At 42.2% G+C, this 24,706-nt stretch overlaps 1 protein-coding gene across 2 annotated transcripts in view; it reads right to left on the reverse strand.

Annotated features, from left to right (window-relative positions):
- Positions 1 to 24,706, reverse strand: part of tyw1 (tRNA-yW synthesizing protein 1 homolog (S. cerevisiae)) — a 138,644-nt gene that overhangs the window by 43,040 nt on the left and 70,898 nt on the right. For both annotated transcript variants that reach the window (XM_061972205.1, XM_061972204.1), the window contains exon 14: positions 16,929 to 17,039. In XM_061972205.1, coding sequence (XP_061828189.1) covers positions 16,929 to 17,039 — 111 coding nt within the window. The remainder of the gene's footprint in view (positions 1 to 16,928; positions 17,040 to 24,706) is intronic.

The following is a 24,706-nucleotide window of genomic DNA, read 5'->3' on the forward strand; positions in this document are numbered from 1 at the left end:
ATCCGCACACGGATTACTATTTCACAGCAACTGCCTAAAGACTTTCAAGAAAAGCTGGCTACTTTCCGTGCATATTGTAAAAACAAGATAGCTGAAAAAAAGATCCGGCCAGAGAACATTATCAACATGGACAAGGTTCCACTGACTTTTGATATTCCTGTGAACCGCACTGTGGATACAACGGGAGCACGTACGGTGAATATTCGCACCACAGGGAATGAGAAGTCATCCTTCACTGTGGTTCTAGCTTGCCATGCTAATGGCCAGAAACTTCCACCCATGGTGATATTCAAAAGGAAGACCTTGCCAAAAGAGACCTTTCCAGCCGGCGTCATCATAAAAGCTAACTCGAAGGGATGGATGAAGAAAAGATGAGCGAGTGGTTAAGGTAAGTTTACGCGAAGAGGCCGGGTGGCTTTGTTCACGCAGCTCCGTCCATGTTGATATACGACTCCATGCGCGCCCACATCACGCTGGTTTTTAATATATTATTAAAGTTTGACTGACCTATCTGACTGTTTTTTTGACATTCCTTTAGCGCAGTTAGATGCGGCTTATAACACGGGGCGGCTTATAGGTGGACAAAGTTTTGAAATATGCCGTTCATTGAAGGCGCGGCTTATAACCCAGGGCGCCTTATGGTGCGGAAAATACGGTACATAAATAACATACTGTAATTTGATTTTGATGGATTGAAAATTAACACCAATGAGTTGACTGATGAACATTATCACATCATTTATTCAGAAAATATAAATAACGACAAATAAAGATAGAATATTATTAACTGCAACATGTAAGTGTAAAAAAACAACAACAACGGCATTATGATTTCGATAATTTCAGAATGTGCTGGTTCTATTTTTAAACAAAGAAAACAATCTAAAGTTGTCTTTATTTTTAAGTTATCGTGCCGTAAATTTACCAATCCGGCCCACTTGGGAGTAGATTTTTCTCCATGTGGCCCCCGACCTAAAATTAGTTTGACACCCCTGATCTACATCAACAATAGGATTTGCCTGAGTGCCTGGACAGGACAGAAAAGAAAAACATGTAAATATATATATATATATATATATATATATATATATATATATATATATATATATATATATATATATATATATCAGTGACGTGCGGTGAGGTTGATGGCTGGTGAGGCACTGACTTCATCACAGTCAGATTTACAAACATATGAACCCTAAAGAGTATCTTATTCACCATTTGATTGGCAGCAGTTAACGGGTTATGTTTAAAAGCTCATACCAGCATTCTTCCCTGCTTGGCACTCAGCATCAAGGCTTGGAATTGGGGGTTAAATCACCAAAAAATTATTCCCGGGCGCGGCGCCGCTGCTGCCCACTGCTCCCCTCACCTCCCAGGGGGTGATCAAGGGGATGGGTCAAATGCAGAGGACACATTTCATTACACCTAGTGTGTGTGTGACAATCATTGCTACTTTAACTTAACTTTAACTTTACACATACAAACTGTAGCACACAAAAAAGCACATTTAATAAAAAAAACTTTATTATGGTCATACCTTTACTTATAAATGAAGTCCATGCGCCACTGTTGTGCTGGATTAATGCACCCCCTGACGGGAGTGTTATATCAACTAAAGCCCTCACTTCAACTTTCCACGTGCAAGATTGAATCTATTTAAAAAAGTGTAACCGAGGGTTTATAAATGTGGCCTATACTGTATGAAACTACAAAATAACAAACACGGAGGCTCCAGTTTACACGAGGACCACTTTATTTACCTTCTTTCAAAAATCTCCGCTCCACTACAACATGTCTTCACTTCCGCTCTTGGCGCCTTCAAAATAAGAGCTCAAGGCATATACTGTATAACAGCGCATAACAGGAACTTAACATCACAAATAGGAAAGCCCATAAAAATAGGTTACAAAAGTTATTTAATAAGAAGTCAAAAAGTGCAAAAACAATAATGTTCATGTTGGAGGAGTTGTGAATTAGATACACCTGTACCTAATGTTGTGGCCCTGCAGTCATTCACAACTCCTCCAACACCAACATTATTGTTTCAGCACTTTTTGGCTTCTTATGAAATAACTTTTTTAAATAGATTCAATCTTGCACGTGGAAAGTTTAAGTGTGGGCTTTAGTTGATATAACAATTCTACGGCGGGGGTGCAGGAGGCGGGGCTACTGGAGCCTCAGCCAGTGCGTCTTTTGCAGCCGTTTTATGATCGCTCAGCACAAGAAATACGTTACACACATACAGTTGTTGACAAAATACACTGTACATTATATACCTCAGCTAACTAAACTATGGAAATGTATAATATAGTTCATATAGCAATACGGTCTCACTGCACAGCAGGCCAGCAGTTAGCCGAGTCCGTCCATGTTGAGGCACTGAGTCACGTGCCTCGACTGGCTGCTGTTCACCGCACCGTCTCTTCTCAGTATTTGAACGGCAAATGTGAAAATTCAGCAATTTTAAATAAAAATAATCTAAAACGAGTGAAGTTAGATGGAAAATAACTGTATAGTATAATCACTGGATACATATAACAATTTAATTAAAAAAAATTATTTTTAAATTTTTTTTCTTTCCATGATGGGAGGTGAGGCCCCGCCTCACCTGCCTCTAGTGACTGCACGTCACTGATATATATATATATATATATATATATATATATACATATATATATATATATATATATATATATATATACATATTAGAGATGCGCGGTTTGCGGGCACAACCGCGGAGTCCGCGGATTATCCGCGGATGAAATTAAAAAAAATTTGATTTTATCCGCGGGTCGGGTCGGGCGGTTGAAATTAAAAAAAATTAGATTTTAAATAGATTCAGGCGGGTGGCAGTTAAACCAATTGGGAAATATATATACATAGTTAAATGTTGTTACCCACATACGAAAAACGAGCAGGCACCTGCAGCATATGCCACAACAGAAGAAAAAAAAAAAAGAGATGGCCACTTTTACGGAGCGGAGAAGGGACGCCTCGCCGGGGTCCGGGACCGAGGCCCCTTCCCCCGAGAGGGCCCCACCGGGAGCCGTAGCTGAGGCGATCCGCGAGGAAGGCCCGACGCACGTCCAGGGTCACCACCGCGCCCACCGCACCGACACCCCGCCTCGTCCGCCTTCGCCGCGGCCGGCGTCACGCGCAGCAGGTAAGCAGCTTACCTGCCCGCCACCCCCGTGGCCGGGGGCGCGTAACAGGGGTCACTCCGCACGCTTTGCCCGCGCAGCTTACCTGCCCGCCACCCCCGTTGCCGGGGGCGCGTAACAGGGGTCACTCCGCGTGCAGTGCGCTCACGAAAGGGGTGGGGCTCACCCTGGTTGATATAGACAGCAGGACGGTGGCCATGGAAGTCGGAACCCGCTAAGGAGTGTGTAACAACCCACCTGCCGAATCAACTAGCCCTGAAAATGGATGGCGCTGGAGCGTCGGGCCCATACCCGGCCGTCGCCGGCAGCGAGACGCGCTTGGAGGTGCGCTCAGCGCGGCTCCCATATGATTGCGCACTGGTGTGCGTCTGGGTCGTGACAGCGTGGCACGCGAATGTCTGTGCTGCATTGGATCAGTCTCCTTTCTTTAACAGGCAAAAGCTTTATAACCTCACTAATGCCTTGCATCGTCTATATTAGATATATAACAACGGGCGGGTGCGGGCGGGTGAGGTTCTGATCAAATGTTAGACCGGGTGGATGGCGGATGGTTGACGACTTTCTGATGCGGTTGCAGATGAAATAATTGCCTATCCGCGCATCTCTAATACATGTATATATATATATATATATATATATATATATATATATATATATACCATTTTTTTTAAAGCTTCTTGAATGAAAGTGCTGTGCTGGCGGGGAATGAAACAGGTATCCTCAAAAAACATACATATTTAAATGTTTTCTTTAGTTAATTTGATTTAGTTTTAAATCGATTAAGAATCGTTACAAAAAAGAATCGCGATCCATTCGAAAATCGATTTTTTTTTTTTAACACACCTCGTAGTAGTGCAAATATTCACGAGACAAAGATGAGACAAACAAACAAAATGCAGATTGTCTCTGCAAACAGATGAGGGGCTTGGAGTGGATTGATGAGCTAACAAGTGTTAGTTGTAATATGGCAGCAAGGTGCAACTGTAAAACACTTCATTAAGGTAAACACACACATACACTCAGCGACACATGACTTCCTATGGTGTACTCTCCTCACAGCCACAAATATCCGAGGCGTACAACACAACACAAGAAGCATAATTGTGATGCATCACAGCACCTGTCCAAACACCTACAGGAGCTTTCCTCAGGCACCTCCACAAAAAAACACCAGGCTCCCTCACCAGAGAGAAAAAGGGAGCCGCTGTGTCCCAACACATTAGGACACTTTCAATTATTTACTGTCATTTGTCAGAGATGTGAGGCAGTCTTTCATCATCATTTGGGCCCTTCCGCCGAGCGCTTCATCAGCCGCTAACGCGGCGCTTGATTACCGCCGCCGTCCAATCAGCGGTGAAATAATGCCGAGGCCCGGGCGAGCAGGCCGGGCTCTGCACTCGGCCAAATGAGGCCAGCCTGGGGGAAGTAATAGGCTGGGGCGGCCCGGTGGAGAGTCCAGCGAGAGAATGGAGAATAAAATGTGCCCTTGATTATGAATGAGAGAGTACATGTTCACACCAGAAGCTGCCTCGTCAATTCTAACAAAGCGCTTCACCTGTTCTTTTGCTTTTGTAATGAGACACACACACACACACACACACACACACACACACACACACACACACAAACACAAACACACACACACAAACAAACACACACACACACACAAACACACACACACAAACACACAAACACACATGCACACACAAACACAAACACACACACAAAAAACACACAAACACACACACACAATTACACTCACACACACAAACACACGCACACACACACACAAACACATACACAAACACACACACATACACACACACAAACACACACACACACTCAAACACACACAAACACACACACACACACACACACACAAACACACACACACACACACACACGCACACGCACGCACGCACACACACTGTGTATGTTTGCGTGTGTGTTAGTTTGGAGGTAAAAAAGCAATACAGCCAGGGATGTATATCGTTAAGATTTTATGGGTATATTCCTTATCGATACAGGTATTTAACGGTACTTATTGGCATACTTGCCAACCCTCCCGGATTTTCCGGGAGACTGCCGAAATTCAGCGCCTCTCCAGAAAACCTCCAGGGACAAATTTTCTACCGAAAATCTCCCAAAAGCTGGGAGCTGGAGGCCACGCCCCCTCCAGCTCCATGCGGACCTGAGTGACGTGTCGACAGCCTGTTCACACGTCCGCTTTCCCACAACATAAACAGCTAATGATGGAGGGCGAGTTCTTGGTTTCTTATGTGGGTTTATTGTTAGGCAGTTTCATTAACGTCCTCCCAGCGCGGCAACAACACACAACAACAGCAGTCAAGTTTTCGTACCATAAAGCGGTTCGTCTGCCGTAAACAGCGATGTTGTGACATTTTTAAACAGGACAATACTGCCATCTACTGTACATGCATATGTGACCCACCCATAATGTGTCACATTTTTGTGTTAATTTATTTATTTTATTTTGTGGTGTGAATTCGTTTTTGGAGCTGTCATTACACATTTATCAGTATTCACATTGGTCAGTAGGGGGCTGTAGGGCGTTTCTTCCCAATTGAATGCTATCACCTGCAGACCGGAAGTGTCTTGTCATTCTGATGAGCGCGACCAGTCTGTGAACAATTGAAACGTCCTGTGTGCTTTTTCCTCCTGTATAACAGGTTAGTTTTGGTGAATCAACTCACTGAATAATATCCATGTGATCTTTATAAGTTTAAGTACACATTCTGATGGTGGAGCCTAACTCTAAAGTGTTTGTGAGTTGTAGTTTGTATTTGTGAATGAATCCAGTGCACAGCTGCAGTAATCAATACAAAAAGGCGACGTGAGTGCGCAATGTTTATATAGGAACTTCTGATCCTAATTCAGACTCCCAAATTAGAGCTCCCGTTTTCTTATTGATTTTATAATGTATATTTATATAATGTGTGTGTTCTGAAATAGTGACAGAGAATAGAACAAGGATGGACAATTCAACCCTTAACTCAACAATGAGTAGATGAGTGTTATGTGTGTGTAAATAAATGAACACTGAAATTCAAGTATTTATTTTATATATATATATATATATATATATATATATATATATATAAAATAAATACTTGAATTTCAGTGTTCAAATGAATTCATTGAAAGTCAAGTATTTCTTATATATATATATCTTAACCACGCCCCCAACCACGCCCCCGCCCCACCCCCCACCTCCCGAAATCGGAGGTCTCAAGGTTGGCAAGTATGCTTATTGGTACTATATGTAATTTGTGGAAATAAAGATGTGAAAAAATGCATTGTAATTAAACCATACTGTTGGAATAATTGTTTGTAAGTTATCACAAAAGAAACGTTGTATTATGAATGCTGTCTTTCGAGGCCTAACAAGAGGAAGAAGGCTCGTAAAACTCCACTGTGATTTCAACACGGACAGATGGCAGGATCTGCTCAACTTCCAGAGGAACTCTCTTTGAAGTGTTAAACGAACTCTCTCTGAAGTATTTCACAAACTCTCTTCCAACTGTTTGGTGACCGAGGTCAACGCTATTTACGACCCGCTGCCCTCTTGAAGTCCCTGTGGTCAGGAGACGGGAGGGGTTATCCATTGTCCTCCAACACCTGCCCCAGCTGGATCCAGGAAGAGCCCAAGCCCGAGAAATCCTCTTCTTGGACTTCAAAGCGACCGAAAACAATGACTGTTTTACATACTCCCCATTCCTGCTGAGACATGTGTTGGTGCGTGAACATTGAATATTGTAATAAAGAGGAGACGAAAACCTTCTTCGTCAGAGCGTGGTGCCGGACTGTACAGAGAGTGCAGTGGCCATGTCTCTCCTCAATATTGAGTCCAAATTGAATTCTGTCTCTGTTTGATTCCTTGCCTTTTGTCTTGTTTAATAGATGTCACAGTGTTTGAACGTGACACATACCATAACACCTCCAGCATGATGTAGTGAAGGGAAGTCTTATCAACACCTTTTTTAAGTCTTAAACAAGTCAACTACCGTATTTTTCTGACTATAAATCGCAGTTTTTTTCATAGTTTGGAAGGGGCACGCCATACAAACTATACTCAGGAGCGACTTATGCGGGAAGTTATTAACACATTACCGGAAAATATCAAATAATATTATTTAGCTTAAAAAAAAAGGTCCCATGTGAAGCTTTAATTATGTTAGGATAGCCCACTGGCTTGGGTGGGTGTGTGGCGTGGAGGGTGAAACAGCATGGCTGATCATTTTCAAAAATTACAGCCTTAAATTAAAAACCCTAAAATGAAGCGACATCAAAGCAATAAATAAAGCACACTCTTGATGTTGATAAATCCATTTTATCTGACATGCCTTTGCAACTGCCCTTCATCATACTCAGAAGCCTAACGTAAAATGATCAGCCAACTCAAAAGACTTGTTGAAAAATTCCAATAAATAAATGATAAGCCGCTGATAAGCCAAGCCAGAGATGTTTACTGCACCATTTTCGATGACTCATGCATTTCTGAGCATCTCCAGCAGAATATATAAGTAATGGGCGTCCATAGGATGCCTGATGCCTTACAATTAGAGCCAAAGTTGCAGGAAAAATAGTCACAGCATCACACACTGAAGATGCATCATTGCATTAACGTAATGCACCAGCTATTTTCATACTGGAAAGCAATACTTGAAATGAGTCCACAAAGCAAACCAAATATGTGTCTTTTAATGTAATTTATTAATTAATGTAACACGGTATGTGAGCACGGCGGAGGCATTGATCATTGCGAGTCACCAAATTAAGAAAAATCGTCACATTTGTTCTTAGTCTGTTAACATTTGTATCTTTGTTATGAACGGGAAAAGTGAAACGAAATTAGTTGTGATGCAGCAAAAAAAAAATCTTCACATTACACACGATTATTATTTATTACGATTCTGAATCAATCCAAAATGTTCAAGAATTTATTTCATAAAAAAGGCATTGCATACCTGCCAACTTTTGAAATCAGAAAAACCTAGTAGCCAGGGTCCAGGGGCCGCAGACCCCGGTAGGTCCAGGACAAAGTCCTGGTGGGGGGTTCAGGCTTCGCCCCCCGACGCAAAATGATTGATTGCATTCAGACAGGTTAAAATGTTGCTAAAACCATCACTTTTCTATTAGTCACAGTGACTTTTCAAAACAAAAATATTACAGCAAAAATCATATGGGTTGATTGACATGTTTATTCTGTAAGCTAACTTCAATAGTTTGAAATTATTTTGACAGTTAATGTCAGTTATCCTGTCAACCTTTCACAAGACTTCAATTTGTTCATTGAAAGTATAAACAGTATAAACACTTTTTACAGTACCGTATTTTCCGCACTATTAGCCGCACCTAAAAACCACAAATTTTCTCAAAAGCTGACAGTGCGGCTTATAACCCGGTGCGCTTTATATATGGATTAATATTAAGATTCATTTTCATAAAGTTTCGGTCTCGCAACTACGGTAAACAGCCGCCATCTTTTTTCCCCGTAGAAGAGGAAGTGCTTCTTCTTCTACGCAAGCAACCGCCAAGGTAAGCACCCGCCCCCATAGAACAGGAAGTGCTTCTTCTTCTACTGTAAGCAACCACCCGCCCGCGTAGAAGAAGAAGAAGAAGCGCGCGGATATTACGTTTCATTTCCTTTGTGTGTTTACATCTGTAAAGACCACAAAATGGCTCCTACTAAGCGACAGGTTTCCGGTTCATGAAAAGACGCAATCTCTCCATCCGCACACGGACTACTATTTCACAGCAACTGCCTAAAGACTTTCAAGAAAAGCTGGCTACTTTCCGTGCATATTGTAAAAACAAGATAGCTGAAAAAAAGATCCGGCCAGAGAACATTATCAACATGGACGAGGTTCCACTGACTTTTGATATTCCTGTGAACCGCACTGTGGATACAACGGGAGCACGTACGGTGAATATTCGCACCACAGGGAATGAGAAGTCATCCTTCACTGTGGTTCTAGCTTGCCATGCTAATGGCCAGAAACTTCCACCCATGGTGATATTCAAAAGGAAGACCTTGCCAAAAGAGACCTTTCCAGCCGGCGTCATCATAAAAGCTAACTCGAAGGGATGGATGGATGAAGAAAAGATGAGCGAGTGGTTAAGGTAAGTTTACTCGAAGAGGCCGGGTGGCTTTTTTCACGCAGCTCCGTCCATGTTGATATACGACTCCATGCGCGCCCACATCACGCTGGTTTTTAATATATTATTAAAGTTTGACTGACCTATCTGACTGTTTTTTTGACATTCCTTTAGCGCAGTTAGATGCGGCTTATAACACGGGGCGGCTTATAGGTGGACAAAGTTTTGAAATATGCCGTTCATTGAAGGCGCGGCTTATAACCCAGGGCGCCTTATGGTGCGGAAAATACGGTAAACAAATGGTAAAACAGTACTAAACAATTCCATTAAAAAAAAATTGATGTCATTACTAACTTTCTGTCCAAACTTGTATAATCTACTGCCTTGTTTAATAAACATGTATTATTTACAATAACATGTATGTTTTAACTCGTCTCCTTGAATATTTTTTTCCACAAAAAATACCACGATAGAACTGTGTCTTTAATCTAAGAACAATCACAACAGTGTCTAAAAATACAAAATCTGTGCATTAACCCATGTGTAAATTAAAGAAAACAAAAAAGCATACCATTGAAACAAATGTCTGTGACGTTACAATAAATGAGTATAAATTTTAACATCTAAGATATTAAAAAAAGAAATTTGTTTTCCTCTCATGATAAATTAAATATTTATACCATTCAATATTATGTGATTATTTCTTTGATAACCACAATATCATACCTTGACATCTTTAAAAGACATTAGACTTGTGTTTTTTTGTCCCAACGTGGTCTTTTACATCGCTAATTCCTCCGTGTCCGATCGAAAAATCTTGTCTGCACAAGGTGCAATTCGCGTAGTTTTCACCCTTTTTGGAACGGATAATTATTCCCGGATAGGCTTTTGAATATTCTTCACGGAATGACTGCAGTTTTCTTTTCGGTTTAAAACTCGTTTGCGATTTTTCTCCGGCTGATTCCATGATCGTTCGCTCGTTTGGAAACAATGGCAACTGGTGCCTCGTGCTTGGCAGCGGTGCTATAAATAGCCTCGCGCATGGCATTCGGAATGGCTCGATAGGAAGTTACGGGAAGCAGTGTCGATTGTCATTGTTGTTACGCGATTTCGTGAATAAAACTTTAAAAAAAAAAAAAAATTTTAATTAATGAAAAACCGTATTTTTTATCACTGCAACCGTAACCCGGAATAGGTTGATGGAAACCGTACTAATTACGGGAAAACCGGAGTAGTTGGCAGGTATGCCATTGCCACGCTTACTCACTGCATGTACACAAGCTAAGGAGGAGCATTTGTAACCTGTAACCGGTTTTGTTGTACTTTTTCCACCTAATAATATATTGTGAAAATCGGTTTGAATGGAGCATCATGTTGAATCAATCCTGTTTTGGGTTGGGCTCTCTGGGGATGTGACAGAAAATAACTGACAACCATTATTTTTTCACATGAGTGTAAATCATACTTGCCAACCTTGAGACCTCCGATTTCGGGAGGGGGGGGGGGGCGTGGTCGGAGGTGGGGCGGGGGGCGTGGTTAAGATATATATATATATATATAAGAAATACTTGACTTTCAGTGAATTCTAGCTATATATATTTTTTTTTTAATTACATATATATATATATATATATATATATATATATATATATATATATATATATATATATAAATAAAAGAAATACTTGAATTTCAGTGTTCATTTATTTACACATACACACACAACACTCATCTACTCATTGTTGAGTTAAGGGTTGAATTGTCCATCCTTGTTCTATTCTCTGTCACTATTTCAGAACACACACATTATACAAATATACATTATAAAATCAATAAGAAAACGGGAGCTCTAATTTGGGAGTCTGAATTACCGTATTTTCCGCACTATAAGGCGCACCGGATTATTAGCCGCACCTTCTATGAATTACATATTTCATAATTTTGTCCACCAATAAGCCGCCCCGGACTATAAGCCGCGCCTATGCTGCGCTAAAGTGAATGTCAAAAAAACGCTGCGCTAAAGTGAATGTCAAAAAAACAGTCAGATAGTTCAGTCAAACTTTAATAATATATTGAAAACCAGCGTTCTAACAACTCTGTCCCAAAATGTACGCAAATGTGCAATCACAAACATAGTAAAATTCAAAATGGTGTAGAGCAATAGTAACATAATGTTGCTCGAACGTTAATGTCACAACACACAAAATAAACATAGCGCTCACCTTCTGAAGTTATTCTTCATTCGTAAATCCTTCGAATTCTTCGTCTTCGGTGTCCGAATTGAAAAGTTGCGCAAGCGTGGGATCCAAAATGGCCGGTTCCGTCTCGTAGAAGTCATCGGGAGTCAGTGTCGCTGTTGTTCTGTGAATCCTGCCTTCCGGAAAGCTCGGACCACAGTTGTGACCGAAATATCTGCCCAAGCATTTACGATCCACTGGCAAATGTTGGCGTATGTCGTCCGAGGCTGTCTGCCCGTCTTAGTGAAGGTGTGTTCGCCTTCGGAGCTGTGTGAAAAAAGCCACCCGGCCTCTTCGCGTAAACTTCCCTTAACCACTCGCTCATCTTTTCTTCATCCATCCATCCCTTCGAGTTAGCTTTTATGATGACGCCGGCTGGAAAGGTCTCTTTTGGCAAGGTCTTCCTTTTGAATATCACCATGAGTGGAAGTTAGCATGGCAAGCTAGAACCACAGTGAAGGATGACTTCATTCCCTGTGGTGCGAATATTCACCGTACGTGCTCCCGTTCCACAGTGCGGTTCAGTTGCTGTGAAATACGGTAGTAATCCGTGTGCGGATGGAGAGATTGCGTCTTTTTATGAACCGGATCGCTTCGTAGGAGCCATTTTGTGGTCTTTACAGATGTAAACAGGAAATGAAACGTACGGTGATATCCGCGCGTTTTTTCTTCTTCTTCCGGGGGCGGGTGAAGCGCTTCCTGTTCTATGGGGGCGGGTGAAGCGCTTCCTGTTCTATGGGGGCGGGTGCTTTCCTTGGCGGTTGCTTGCGTAGAAGAAGAAGCGCTTCCTGTTCTACCGGGAAAAAAGATGGCGGCTGTTTACCGAAGTTGCGAGATCGAAACTTTATGAAAATTAATCGTAATAAAGCGCACCGGGTTATAAGGCGCACTGTTAGCTTTTGAGAAAATTTGTGGTTTTTAGGTGCGCCTTATAGTGCGGAAAATACGGTAGGATCAGAAGTTCCTATATAAACATTGCGCACTCACGTCGCCTTTTTGTATTGATTACTGCAGCTGTGCACTGGATTCATTCACAAATACAAACTACAACTCACAAACACTTTAGAGTTAGGCTCCACCATCAGAATGTGTACTTAAACTTATAAAGATCACATGGATATTATTCAGTGAGTTGATTCACCAAAACTAACCTGTTATACAGGAGGAAAAAGCACACAGGACGTTTCAATTGTTCACAGACTGGTCGCGCTCATCAGAATGACAAGACACTTCCGGTCTGCAGGTGATAGCATTCAATTGGGAAGAAACGCCCTACTGCCCCCTACTGACCAATGTGAATACTGATAAATGTGTAATGACAGCTCCAAAAAGGAATTCAAACCATAAAATAAAATAAATAAATCAACACAAAAATGTGACACATTATGGGTGGGTCACATATGCATGTACAGTAGATGGCAGTATTGTCCTGTTTAAAAGTGTCACAATATTGCTGTTTACGGCAGACGAACTGCTTTACGGGGGACTGCTGTTGTTGTGTGTTGTTACCGCGCTGGGAGGACGTTAATGAAACTGCCTAACAATAAACCCACATAAGAAACCAAGAACTCGCCCTCGATCATTAGCTGTTTATATTGTGGGAAAGTGGACGTGAGAACAGGCTGTCAAGACATCACTCAGGTCCGCATGGAGCTGGAGGGGGCGTGGCCTCCAGCTCCGCCTGAATTTCGGGAGATTTTCGGGAGAAAATTTGTCCCGGGAGGTTTTCGGGAGAAGCGCTGAATTTCGGGAGTTTCCCGGAAAATCCGGGAGGGTTGGCAAGTATGTTGTAAATGACATCTGTGGAACCCCCTATTGTTTGGCCAAAACATGCTTGCATACATAAAATACAGATATCCTTTAAAGTTGTATAATTATTAGACCAGTACTTCTCATATAGTGGGGCGGGCATGATAAGATGTCAGGGGGGGGGCGTGACAAAACAATACCTAGTCTTTAGCTCTGCGGTATGTAGGTGCTGGTACCAGCAACTCAGAGAGTGGTTTGTACGGATATATAATTAAATAAATATTCTCAATTGAACTTCAATTTAGAGGGGGCGTGAATATGTCCCCAAGGGGAGGACATGACAAAAAATAAATGAGAAGCACTGCAATCAGGTAACAAAGTCAGGAGTTGTTACGGTTTCATTCAATTGTACTGTTTAAACCAGGGGTGCTCACACTTTTTCTGCAGGCGAGCTACTTTTCAATTGATCAAGTCGTGGGGATCTACCTCATTCATATATATCATTTATATTTACTTATTTATGAAATATATGTTTTTGTTAACAAGTTAAAGGTGTTTAATGATAATGCAAGCATGTTTAACACATATAGTTAATATTGTTAATACATTAAAGGTGTTTAATGACAATACAAGCATGTTTAATACATATAGTTAATATTGTTAACAAGTTAAAGGTGGTTAAAAATAATACAAGCATGTTTAACACAAATAGTTAATATTGTTAACAACTTAAAGGTGTTTAAAGATAATACAAGCATGTTTAACACATATAGTTAATATTGTTAATACATTAAAGGTGTTTAAAGATAATACAAGCATGTTTAACACATATAGTTAATATTGTTAACAAGTTAAAGGTGGTTAAAAATAATACAAGCATGTTTAACACAAATAGTTAATATTGTTAACAACTTAAAGGTGTTTAAAGATAATACAAGCATGTTTAACACATATAGTTAATATTGTTAATAAGTTAAAAGTGTTTAAAGATAATACAAGCATTTTTAACACAAATGGTTAATATTGTTAACAACTTAAAGGTGGTTAAAGATAATACAAGCATGTTTAACACATATAGTTAATATTGTTAACAAGTTAAAGGTGGTTAAAAATAATACAAGCATGTTTAACACAAATAGTTAATATTGTTAACAACTTAAAGGTGTTTAAAGATAATACAAGCATGTTTAACACATATAGTTAATATTGTTAATAAGTTAAAAGTGTTTAAAGATAATACAAGCATTTTTAACACATATGGTTAATATTGTTAACAACTTAAAGGTGGTTAAAGATAATACAAGCATGTTTAACACATATAGTTAATATTGTTAACAAGTTAAAGGTGTTTAAAAATAATACAAGCATGTTTAACACAAATAGTTAATATTGTTAACAACTTAAAGGTGTTTAAAGATAATACAAGCATGTTTAACACACATAGTTAATATTGTTAATAAGTTAAAAGTGTTTAAAGATAATACAAGCATGTTTAACACATATAGTTAATATTGTTAACAAGTTAAAGGTGGTTAAAGATAATACAAGCATGTTTAACACATATAGATTCCTTTCTTTCATGAAGACAAGAATATAAGTTGGTGTATTACCTGATTCTGATGACTTGCATTGATTGAAATCAGACAGTAGTGCTGATAACGTCCGCATTTTCGAATGGAGGAGAAAAAAAGTCCTCCTTTCTGTCCAATACCACATGAAAGTGGTTGGTTTTTGGCATCTTATTTGTCCAGCTTCCGTACTCCTTTGTATACACTTTACAAGAAATACATTGCCGGCAAACTCCGTAGCTTGCTAGCTTGTGCACGCCAGCTTTCTGAGACTCTTATTTTGGTAGCGCAGGCAGGATGAAGCAGAGCTTTTATTGTGCAACTGTGCAGTCGGTCTTTGGAGTTTTGACGACAGGTACGGCGCCAGAGTCTGTTGAAATAAAGTGTTTCTCGCCTTCCAGTCGGTCATTTTAATGAGCTGGCAGCAGCCAGCGTCATCTCAGAAGACCCTCGGGTGCCGTGAATGTCAATCAAGTGACGAAAGTGACGTCATAGTGAAGATTTATGATCGCTCATTTTTAGGACTATTTTTTTTAATGCCTGGCTGGTGATCGACTGACACACCCTCCGAGATCGACCGGTAGATCGCGATCGACGTAATGAGCACCCCTGGTTTAAACATTTTAAAATCGTTACATGGCTGACTGACAGGAGGAGCAGCGGCTTTACTTTGAGCTCCCCCCGGATGGCAGAGCTTCTCACCCTATCTCTAAGGGAGAGCCCCGCCACCCGGCGGAGGAAACTCATTTCGGCCGCTTGTACCCGTGATCTTGTCCTTTCGGTCATAACCCAAAGCTCATGACCATAGGTGAGGATGGGAACGTAGATCGACCGGTAAATCGAGAGCTTTGCCTTCCGGCTCAGCTCCTTCTTCACCACAACGGATCGATACAGCGTCCGCATTACTGAAGACGCCGCACCGATCCGCCTGTCGATCTCACGATCCACTCTTCCCTCACTCGTGAACAAGACTCCGAGGTACTTGAACTCCTCCACTTGGGGCAAGATCTCCTCCCCAACCCGGAGATGGCACTCCACCCTTTTCCGAGCGAGAACCATGGACTCGGACTTGGAGGTGCTGATTCTCATCCCAGTCGCTTCACACTCGGCTGCAAACCGATCCAGTGAGAGCTGAAGATCCTGGCCAGATGAAGCCAACAGGACCACATCATCTGCAAAAAGCAGAGACCTAATCCTGCAGCCACCAAACCAGATCCCCTCAACGCCTTGACTGCACATGGAGAGGAGCCAGATGAGGTGGTTCGGGCATCTGGTCAGGATGCCACCCGAACGCCTCCCTAGGGAGGTGTTTAGGGCACGTCCGACCGGTAGGAGGCCACGGGGAAGACCCAGGACACGTTGGGAAGACTATGTCTCCCGGCTGGCCTGGGAACGCCTCGGGGTCCCACAGGAAGAGCTGGACGAAGTGGCTGGGGAGAGGGAAGTCTGGGCTTCCCTGCTTAGGCTGCTGCCTCCGCGACCCGACCTCGGATAAGCGGAAGAAGATGGATGGATGGATGGATGGGCTGACTGACTGACTACATCCTCTGTGTGCGTGTCGATGCAGAGAGCTCAATTATCTGACCAAATGACAAACAGTCGCTGATGAAGACACGTGTCACACTCAAGGATGCTCGAGTTCCCGCTAAGTCAATTATTCATCAGGTTCTGCAAACATAAATAGACTTGCATGCAAGTTGTTAAATAATAAAGCCTTGATGTCTTTTTGCCTGCACTAAGAAGTCATCCTAATACTTGATTGGATGCATCTGGGCTTTTATACCTGAAATAAAACAAAGAAGTGAAGTTGTACTTTGAGTAGTGACTTGTGTTTAATTTAGTCAAGTGACTCGCTGATGCTTTTTTCATGGCTTTCTGCTGGGAAATCTTTCCTTACTTTAACATTTAACTAAGCACAGACGTTGTTGCGTGCCAGGCTTTAGCGAGCTTGGCCACCGGCGGTCTTGGCATTCATGTGAATCAAACATAAATGAGGATTTGTCGTCTCCGGAGACGCGTCTGAGCTCACACACACACAAACACACACACACGCCAGACTAGAATCGTCACAAAAAAGAAGATCTTACCTTGACCTCGATGAAGTCGGGCTGCCCCAAAGCGATGAGCTCAGAGTAGGCCTGCATCTCCTCCACGTTCCACGCCTTCACCAGCGTCAGCCTGTAGACCGTCCTCTGCCTCTGCACACGCGGTTGCAAACTTTTAAAAAGTGACAACACGGCCGAGGAAGGAGCAGCGGATTGAGTGCAACCGAAAAGTCAGGACCAAGGGCATCCTCGAGTGTAATTTGCTATAAAAACAAACACCTTCCCCTTGGTGCCTTGCCAAGACTTCATTGTTCATTAAAGGAGCACAAAATCATGATCTCCGCGAAACAAGCTGCAGCACTGCAGTGAATAATAAATAAATACTGAAATAAAAGAAAAGAAAGAAAGCCAGCTATTTAACACGACACCAAAGCAATTGGATGAGGGAATTATGTGCACTGTGAACTTTTCCCCTGGCTGGATAAACAGGAGAGAAAATAGGACTGCCGGTGTTTGAATGGTGCAGGATGACGTTGCTCTATTCTCCAGAGTGGAATACAGTTATGCCATTTCAGCACTTGATTAATAAAAAACCAAAACCAAAGGGAGGGCCAAGAATTGTATATGCGTCCTGCTCTCTGAAGGCTAGGATGGGGGGGCGGATAAGTGACTATTGACCCGTGGAATTCTTTTTATTATTTTTTTTACTTTACAGCAGCTCTATCAATGAGAAAAAGAGCTAGAGTCTTAAGCTTGAAACTCTATTTGAATGATTTTAATGATCTACTGCTAACGATGGATTCTGATGCGTCATCTATGTTGCTGCTTCTTGATCTTAGCGCTGCTTTCCATACCGTCGATCATAATATTTTATTAGAGCGTATCAAAACACGTGTTGATATGTCAGACTTAGCTTTGTCGTGGTTTAACTCTTATCTTACTGACAGGATGCAATGCGTCTCCCATAATAATGTGACCTCGGACTATGTTAAGGTAACGTGCGGAGTTCCTCAGGGTTTGGTTCTTGGCCCTGCACTCTTTAGAATTTACATGCTGCCGCTAGGCGACATCATACGCAAATACGGTGTTAGCTTTCATTGTTATGCTGATGACAGCCAACTCTACATGCCCCTAAAGCTGACCAACACGCCGGATTGTAGTCAGCTGGAGGCGTGTCTTAATGAAATTAAACAATGGATGTCCGCTAACTTCTTGCAACTCAAGAAAACGGAAATGCTGATTATCGGTCCTGCTAAACACCGACATTTATTTAATAATACCACCTTAACATTTGACAACCAAACAATTACACAAGGCGAATCAGTAAAGAATCTGGGTATTATTTTCGACCCAACTCTCTCCTTTGAGTCACACATTAAGAGTGTTACTAAAACGGCCTTCTTTCATCTCCGTAATATCGCTAAAATTCGTTCTATTTTATCCACTAGCGACGCTGAGATCATTATTCATGCGTTCGTTACGTCTCGTCTCGACTACTGTAACGTATTATTTTCGGGTCTCCCTATGTCTAGCATTAAGAGACTACAATTGGTACAAAATGCGGCTGCTAGACTTTTGACAAGAACAAGAAAGTTTGATCATATTACGCCTATACTGTATATACCTTTATATACATATATACATATATATATATACCTATACTGGCTCACCTGCACTGGCTTCCTGTGCACTTGAGATGTGACTTTAAGGTTTTACTACTTACGTATAAAATACTACACGGTCTAGCTCCGTCCTATCTTGTCGATTGCATTGTACCATATGTCCCGGCAAGAAATCTGCGTTCAAAGAACTCCGGCTTATTAGTGATTCCCAGAGCCCAAAAAAAGTCTGCGGGCTATAGAGCGTTTTCTATTGGGGCTCCAGTACTATGGAATGCCCTCCCGGTAACAGTTAGAGATGCTACCTCAGTAGAAGCATTTAAGTCCCATCTTAAAACTCATTTGTATACTCTAGCCTTTAAATAGACCCCCTGTTAGACCAGTTGATCTGCCGTTTCTTTTCTTTTCTCCTCTGCTCCCCTGTTCCTTGTGGAGGGGGGGGGGCACAGGTCCGGTGGCCATGGATGAAGTGCTGGCTGTCCAGAGTCGGGACCCGGGGTGGACCGCTCGCCTGTGCATCGGCTGGGAACATCTCTGCGCTGCTGACCCGTCTCCGCTCGGGATGGTGTCCTGCTGGCCCCACTATTGACTGGACTCTTACTATTATGTTGGATCCACTATGGACTGGACTCTCACAATATTATGTCAGACCCACTCGACATCCATTGCTTTCGGTCTCCCCTAGAGGGGGGGGGTTACCCACATATGCGGTCCTCTCCAAGGTTTCTCATAGTCATTCACATCGACGTCCCACTGGGGTGAGTTTTTCCTTGCCCTTATGTGGGCTTTGTACCGAGGATGTCGTTGTGGCTTGTGCAGCCCTTTGAGACACTTGTGATTTAGGGCTATATAAATAAACATTGATTGATTGATTGATTGATATTTTGACGCATGAATAAACTAACAACAATGATGTAAAACACCTTTTTTTAAAGCGCTGGCAACCTACGACACTCAACACATGAATGTGGCAGCAGCTTGAGATACACATGCACTCTACGGGGGAAAGAAGGAACAGGTGGTGCAGGAGAGAGAGAGAGAGAGAACAGGTGGAAGAGCGTAGAGAGGGCCCATGGGGAAGAAGAAAAGAGATAAAACAGGTGGTACTGAGAGAGAGAGAGAAGGAATGGGTGGCGGGAGAGGGGGGGAATGCGGAAGAGCAGCAGTGAGATGGAGGAGGATGTGCAGAATGAGGAGATGGGAGAGTTTATTTTTGGAAAGACAAAGTCTAATGTCACAGTGAAGTGCAAGCGTTCATAACATGCAAAACATCCGTCACTAAAGGGGAACTGCACCTTTTTTTGGAAATATGCCTATTGTTCACAATCATTATTAAGGCTGCAGCTAACGATTATTTTTCTATCGATTAATCTATAGATTATTTTTTTGATTAATCGGTTAATCTATAGATTATTTATCAGAATGATCTAATGTCCCCCCTTAGCTATTCTTCTTTTTGGCTGCATATTTTGTGCCCCGCTCAGAATAAAGAATGCCTGTGTCACATGCAGCAAAGCAGCCTAAAAACATTCATGTTCCACAGTAGTTGTGTATGCCCAAAACACTAGTGGGGGGTTGTGTGATGTTGCAGTAAGAAAGTGTCAATCAGTCATCAGTGATTGGAGTCTGACAAGCTGAGGCATGATAGACGTGTCAACAATCTGCTCAACGTCAGAAATCAAAGAGGCTGAAGACAGTTCTCAGCAAAGAAGCGCTAAAGAAACGCACCCAGACATAACCACGCCCTCCTCACTTGCAGAGTATTGAATCTCGCAGGCAAAGCCGTCTGCAGGACGCAGGCTGTGATAATGGACTTTGCTTCTATTCTCCGGCCAGTGAGGTCAGTGTGTCCGACCTTTATCCAAGCAGTCCCGCAGGACAGCGATACATTGTAAATAGAAACGTGCACGGCCGCACGCTGGCAGAAGCTCAGCTGGAAGGAAGACACAAAGTCAACGTTTTAAGCGGATCAATGAAAGGCAGAGTGGCTCGAAAGGCGAGCAAAGTGTTCTGACATTTACCGTCTCACACGTCCTTTGTACGTCTGCCATTTGTATTTGACTGAATTAACACGTCTCTAAGTAGGTGTTTGCAAATACTTTGTACAACAGGTTCTGACCAGAGGAGGGTAGAGTAGCCAGAAATTGTACTCAAGTAAGAGTACTGTTACTTTAGAGATTTATTACTCAAGTAAAAGTAAGGAGTAGTCACCCAAATATTTACTTGAGTAAAAGTAAAAAGTATGTTGTGAAAAAACTACTCAAGTACTGAGTAACTGATGAGTAACATATACACACACACACATTATATATATATATATATATATATATATATATATATACACATATATATATATATATACACATACATTGATATATACAGTATATAATGTATATTTATTTATTTTGCCGTTTTTGTTTACATGTTAAAGGTGTTTTAATGAATATACATGCATGTTTAACACATATAGATTCCTTTCTTTCATGAAAACAAGAATATAAGTTGGTGTATTACCTGATTCTGATGACTTGCATTGATTGTAATCAGACAGTAGTGATGATAACGTCCACGTTTTCAAATGGAGGAGAAAAAAAGTTCCTCCTTTCTGTCTAATACCACATGAAAGTGGTTGGTTTTTGGCTTCTTATTTGTCCAGCTTCCATATTCGTTTTTTATACACTTTACAAGAAATACATTGGCGGCAAACTCCGTAGCTTGCTAGCTTGCTTGCGCTGGCTTTCGGAGACTCTTATTTTGAAAGCGCAGGCGCGATGGAGCGGCACTTTTATTGTGAAGACAGGAACTGTGCAGTCAGTCTTTAGGCTTTTGACGGGATGTACGGTTGAAATAAAAAATTGTCTTTTTTCCTTCACACTTTTGATTGATTGATTGGAACTGTTATTAGTAGATTGCACAGTACAGTACATATTCCGTACGATTGACCACTAAATGGTAACACCCGAATACGTTTTTCAACTTGTGGAAGTCAGGTCATGTGACCCCTGGCTCTGTTTGATTGGTCCAACGTCACCAGTGACTGCATCTGATTGGTGGAACGGAGTGAACGTCACCAGTGACTGTATTTGTTGAAACGCAGGCACTATGAAGGTCTGTCTGACAGACCAAAACAAACAAAGCGTGCATTAACAGATCGATCAAAATTAGTAGCGAGTAGCGAGCTGAATGTAGATAAAAGTAGCGGAGGAAAAGTAGCGTTTCTTCTCTATAAATATACTCAAGTAAAAGTAAAAGTATGTTGCATTTAAACTACTCTTAGAAGTACAATTTATCCCAAAAGTTACTCAAGTAGATGTAACGGAGTAAATGTAGCGCGTTCGCCTTCTCAGAAATATGGAACTATTGTGCTCCAGACATCATTCTACACAACCAAACAGATGAAAACTTGGAAAAGCATGCAGGTCTACAACTTCTTTGTGTGTGGCTGGGTCAAGGAAATCGGTATCAAGACACTCCCGGATAAAGATGCGTAGTTTTTGCTCGGGTAAGGTTGCATTTCATGATTTAACTTTGCGTCTACTGCCATGTTTGTTGCTGTTGCACACTCCGTTTACAAGTAGCGTGTTTTTCGCGTCTTTCTCAAAATATAACTACGGATGTCAACATTGTGTATGTGCTGAAAGATTCATTTATGATTGCTGCCTTTGCTAAAAACTTAACTCCTTTAGGTTTTGCTCACATTGGCTTTCTTTTATTTAAGCTCGCCGAGTTGGTGGTTTTCTAAACACTCGTAGCAGACACGTGCTACGAGTGCAAGACCATCACCACAGCCACCCACTCCACCCTCACCACCTGCCTCACAGATGCAAAAAAACTTTCTAAAACTCAACTGCAACAAATCTGAAATAATTATCATTGGCCCCGACTCCCTCACTCGCTCCACTCAGGACTTTTCATTGAACATCGACGGCTCCCTTGTCACTACCTCCACCCACATCCGCAATCTAGGTGTAATTTTCGACCTTACCCTTTCACTCCTCCCCCACGTAAACCACATCACCAAAACTGCATTCTTCCACCTCAGAAACATTGCACCGTCTCCGGCCCTCCCTCTCATCCTCTGCTGCCGAAACCCTCATCCACGCCTTCATCTCATCCCGGCTAGACTACTGCAACAGCATCCTCTACGGCATCACCTCCAAAACCCTCAACAAACTGCAATACGTCCAGAACTCTGCTGCCCGCCTGCTCACCGGAACCCGCTCCAGAGAGCACGTCACACCTGTCCTTCATGACCTCCACTGGCTGCCAGAATCACCTTTAAAATACTCCTCACCACCTACAAGGCACTCCATAACCTGGCACCACCCTACCTCTCTGACCTCCTCCAGCCACACGTCCCGTCCCGTTCCCTCAGGTCTAGTGATGCCGGCCTCCTGGAGGTCCCCAAGACCAGGCGCCGAACCTGGGGCGACAGGGCCTTCTCCGTGGCTGCCCCCTCTCTCTGGAACGCTCTCCCCAGGCACATCAGAGATGCCCCCTTCCCTCCCTACCTTCAAAGCCACCCTAAAAACTCACCTCTTCACATTAGCCTTTCCAAACTGACCCTGCCCTAGGTGTCTCTTATTTATTTATTTATTTTTATTATTTTTTTTCTAATAAAGTTGTTTTTATCTTCTACGGTAAGCAACCACCCGCCCCCGTAGAAGAAGAAGCGCGCGGGTATTACGTTTCATTTCCTTTGTGTGTTCCATGTTGATATACGACTCCATGCGCGCCCACAACACAGATGGTGTCAAAAAACAAGTGAAGCACACAAATACAACACTCGCCGTCATTCCGGGTGGATTAACCAAAGAACTCCAACCGCTCGATATTGGTGTCAACAGGGCATTTAAAGCACGACTGCGAACGGCGTGGGAACAATGGATGACCGAAGGCGAACACACCTTCACTAAGACAGGGAGACAGCGCCGGACGACATACGCCAACATCTGCCAGTGGATCGTAAATGCCTGGGCGGATATTTCGGTCACAACTGTGGTCCGAGCTTTCCGGAAGGCAATGACTTCGACGAGACGGAGCCGGCCATTTTGGATCCCGTATTCGCCCAACTTTTTAATTCGGACACCGAAGGAGAAGAATTCGAGGGATTTATGAATGAAGAATAACTTCAGAAAGTGAGCGTTATGTTTATTTTGTGTGTTGTGACATTAACGTTCGAGCAACATTAAGTTATTGATGTTATTGCTCTGCACTATTTTGAATTTTACTATGTTTGTGATTGCACATTATCGTACATTTTGGGAGTGAACAGAGTTGTTAGAACGCTGGTTTTTAATATATTATTAAAGTTTGACTGACCTATCTGACTGTTTTTTTGACATTCCCTTTAGCGCAGTTAGATGCGGCTTATAACACGGGGCGGCTTATAGGTGGACAAAGTTTTGAAATATGCCGTTCATTGAAGGCGCGGCTTATAACCCAGGGCGGCTTATGGTGCGGAAAATACGGTACCTCTCAAGGAAGTCTGAAGAAACGTTAATCCTTTGCGCTATTTGAACGACTCGTACAGCCGAAAACAACACAAGCATAGGGCATTTTTTCTTCGTGAAAAGGCTAAATGGTGCCTACTACCCATTGAGAACAGAGCTAGCTTGACCACCACGCAAATTCACGTGACGTCAGTAAAATCCAAGCAATATATTGTGTCTGCTGATGTACCGTATTTTCCGCACTATAAGGCGCACCTAAAAACCACAAATTTTCTCAAAAGCTGACAGTGCGGCTTATAACCCGGTGCGCTTTATATATGGATAAATATTAAGATTCATTTTCATAAAGTTTCGGTCTCGCAACTTCGGTAAACAGCCGCCATCTTTTTTCCCGGTAGAACAGGAAGCGCTTCTTCTTCTACGCAAGCAACCGCCAAGGTAAGCACCCGCCCCCATAGAACAGGAAGCGCTTCTTCTTCTACTGTAAGCAACCACCCGCCCGCGTAGAAGAAAAAGCGCGCGGATATCACCGTACGTTTCATTTCCTTTGTGTGTTTACATCTGTAAAGACCACAAAATGGCTCCTACTAAGCGACAGGTATCCGGTTCATGAAAAGACGCAATCTCTCCATCCGCACACGGACTACTATTTCACAGCAACTGCCTAAAGACTTTCAAGAAAAGCTGGCTACTTTCCGTGCATATTGTAAAAACAAGATAGCTGAAAAAAAGATCCGGCCAGAGAACA

The sequence above is a fragment of the Nerophis lumbriciformis genome, linkage group LG17 (genome assembly GCF_033978685.3).
Source record: "Nerophis lumbriciformis linkage group LG17, RoL_Nlum_v2.1, whole genome shotgun sequence".
Classification (NCBI taxonomy): Eukaryota; Metazoa; Chordata; class Actinopteri; order Syngnathiformes; family Syngnathidae; genus Nerophis; species Nerophis lumbriciformis.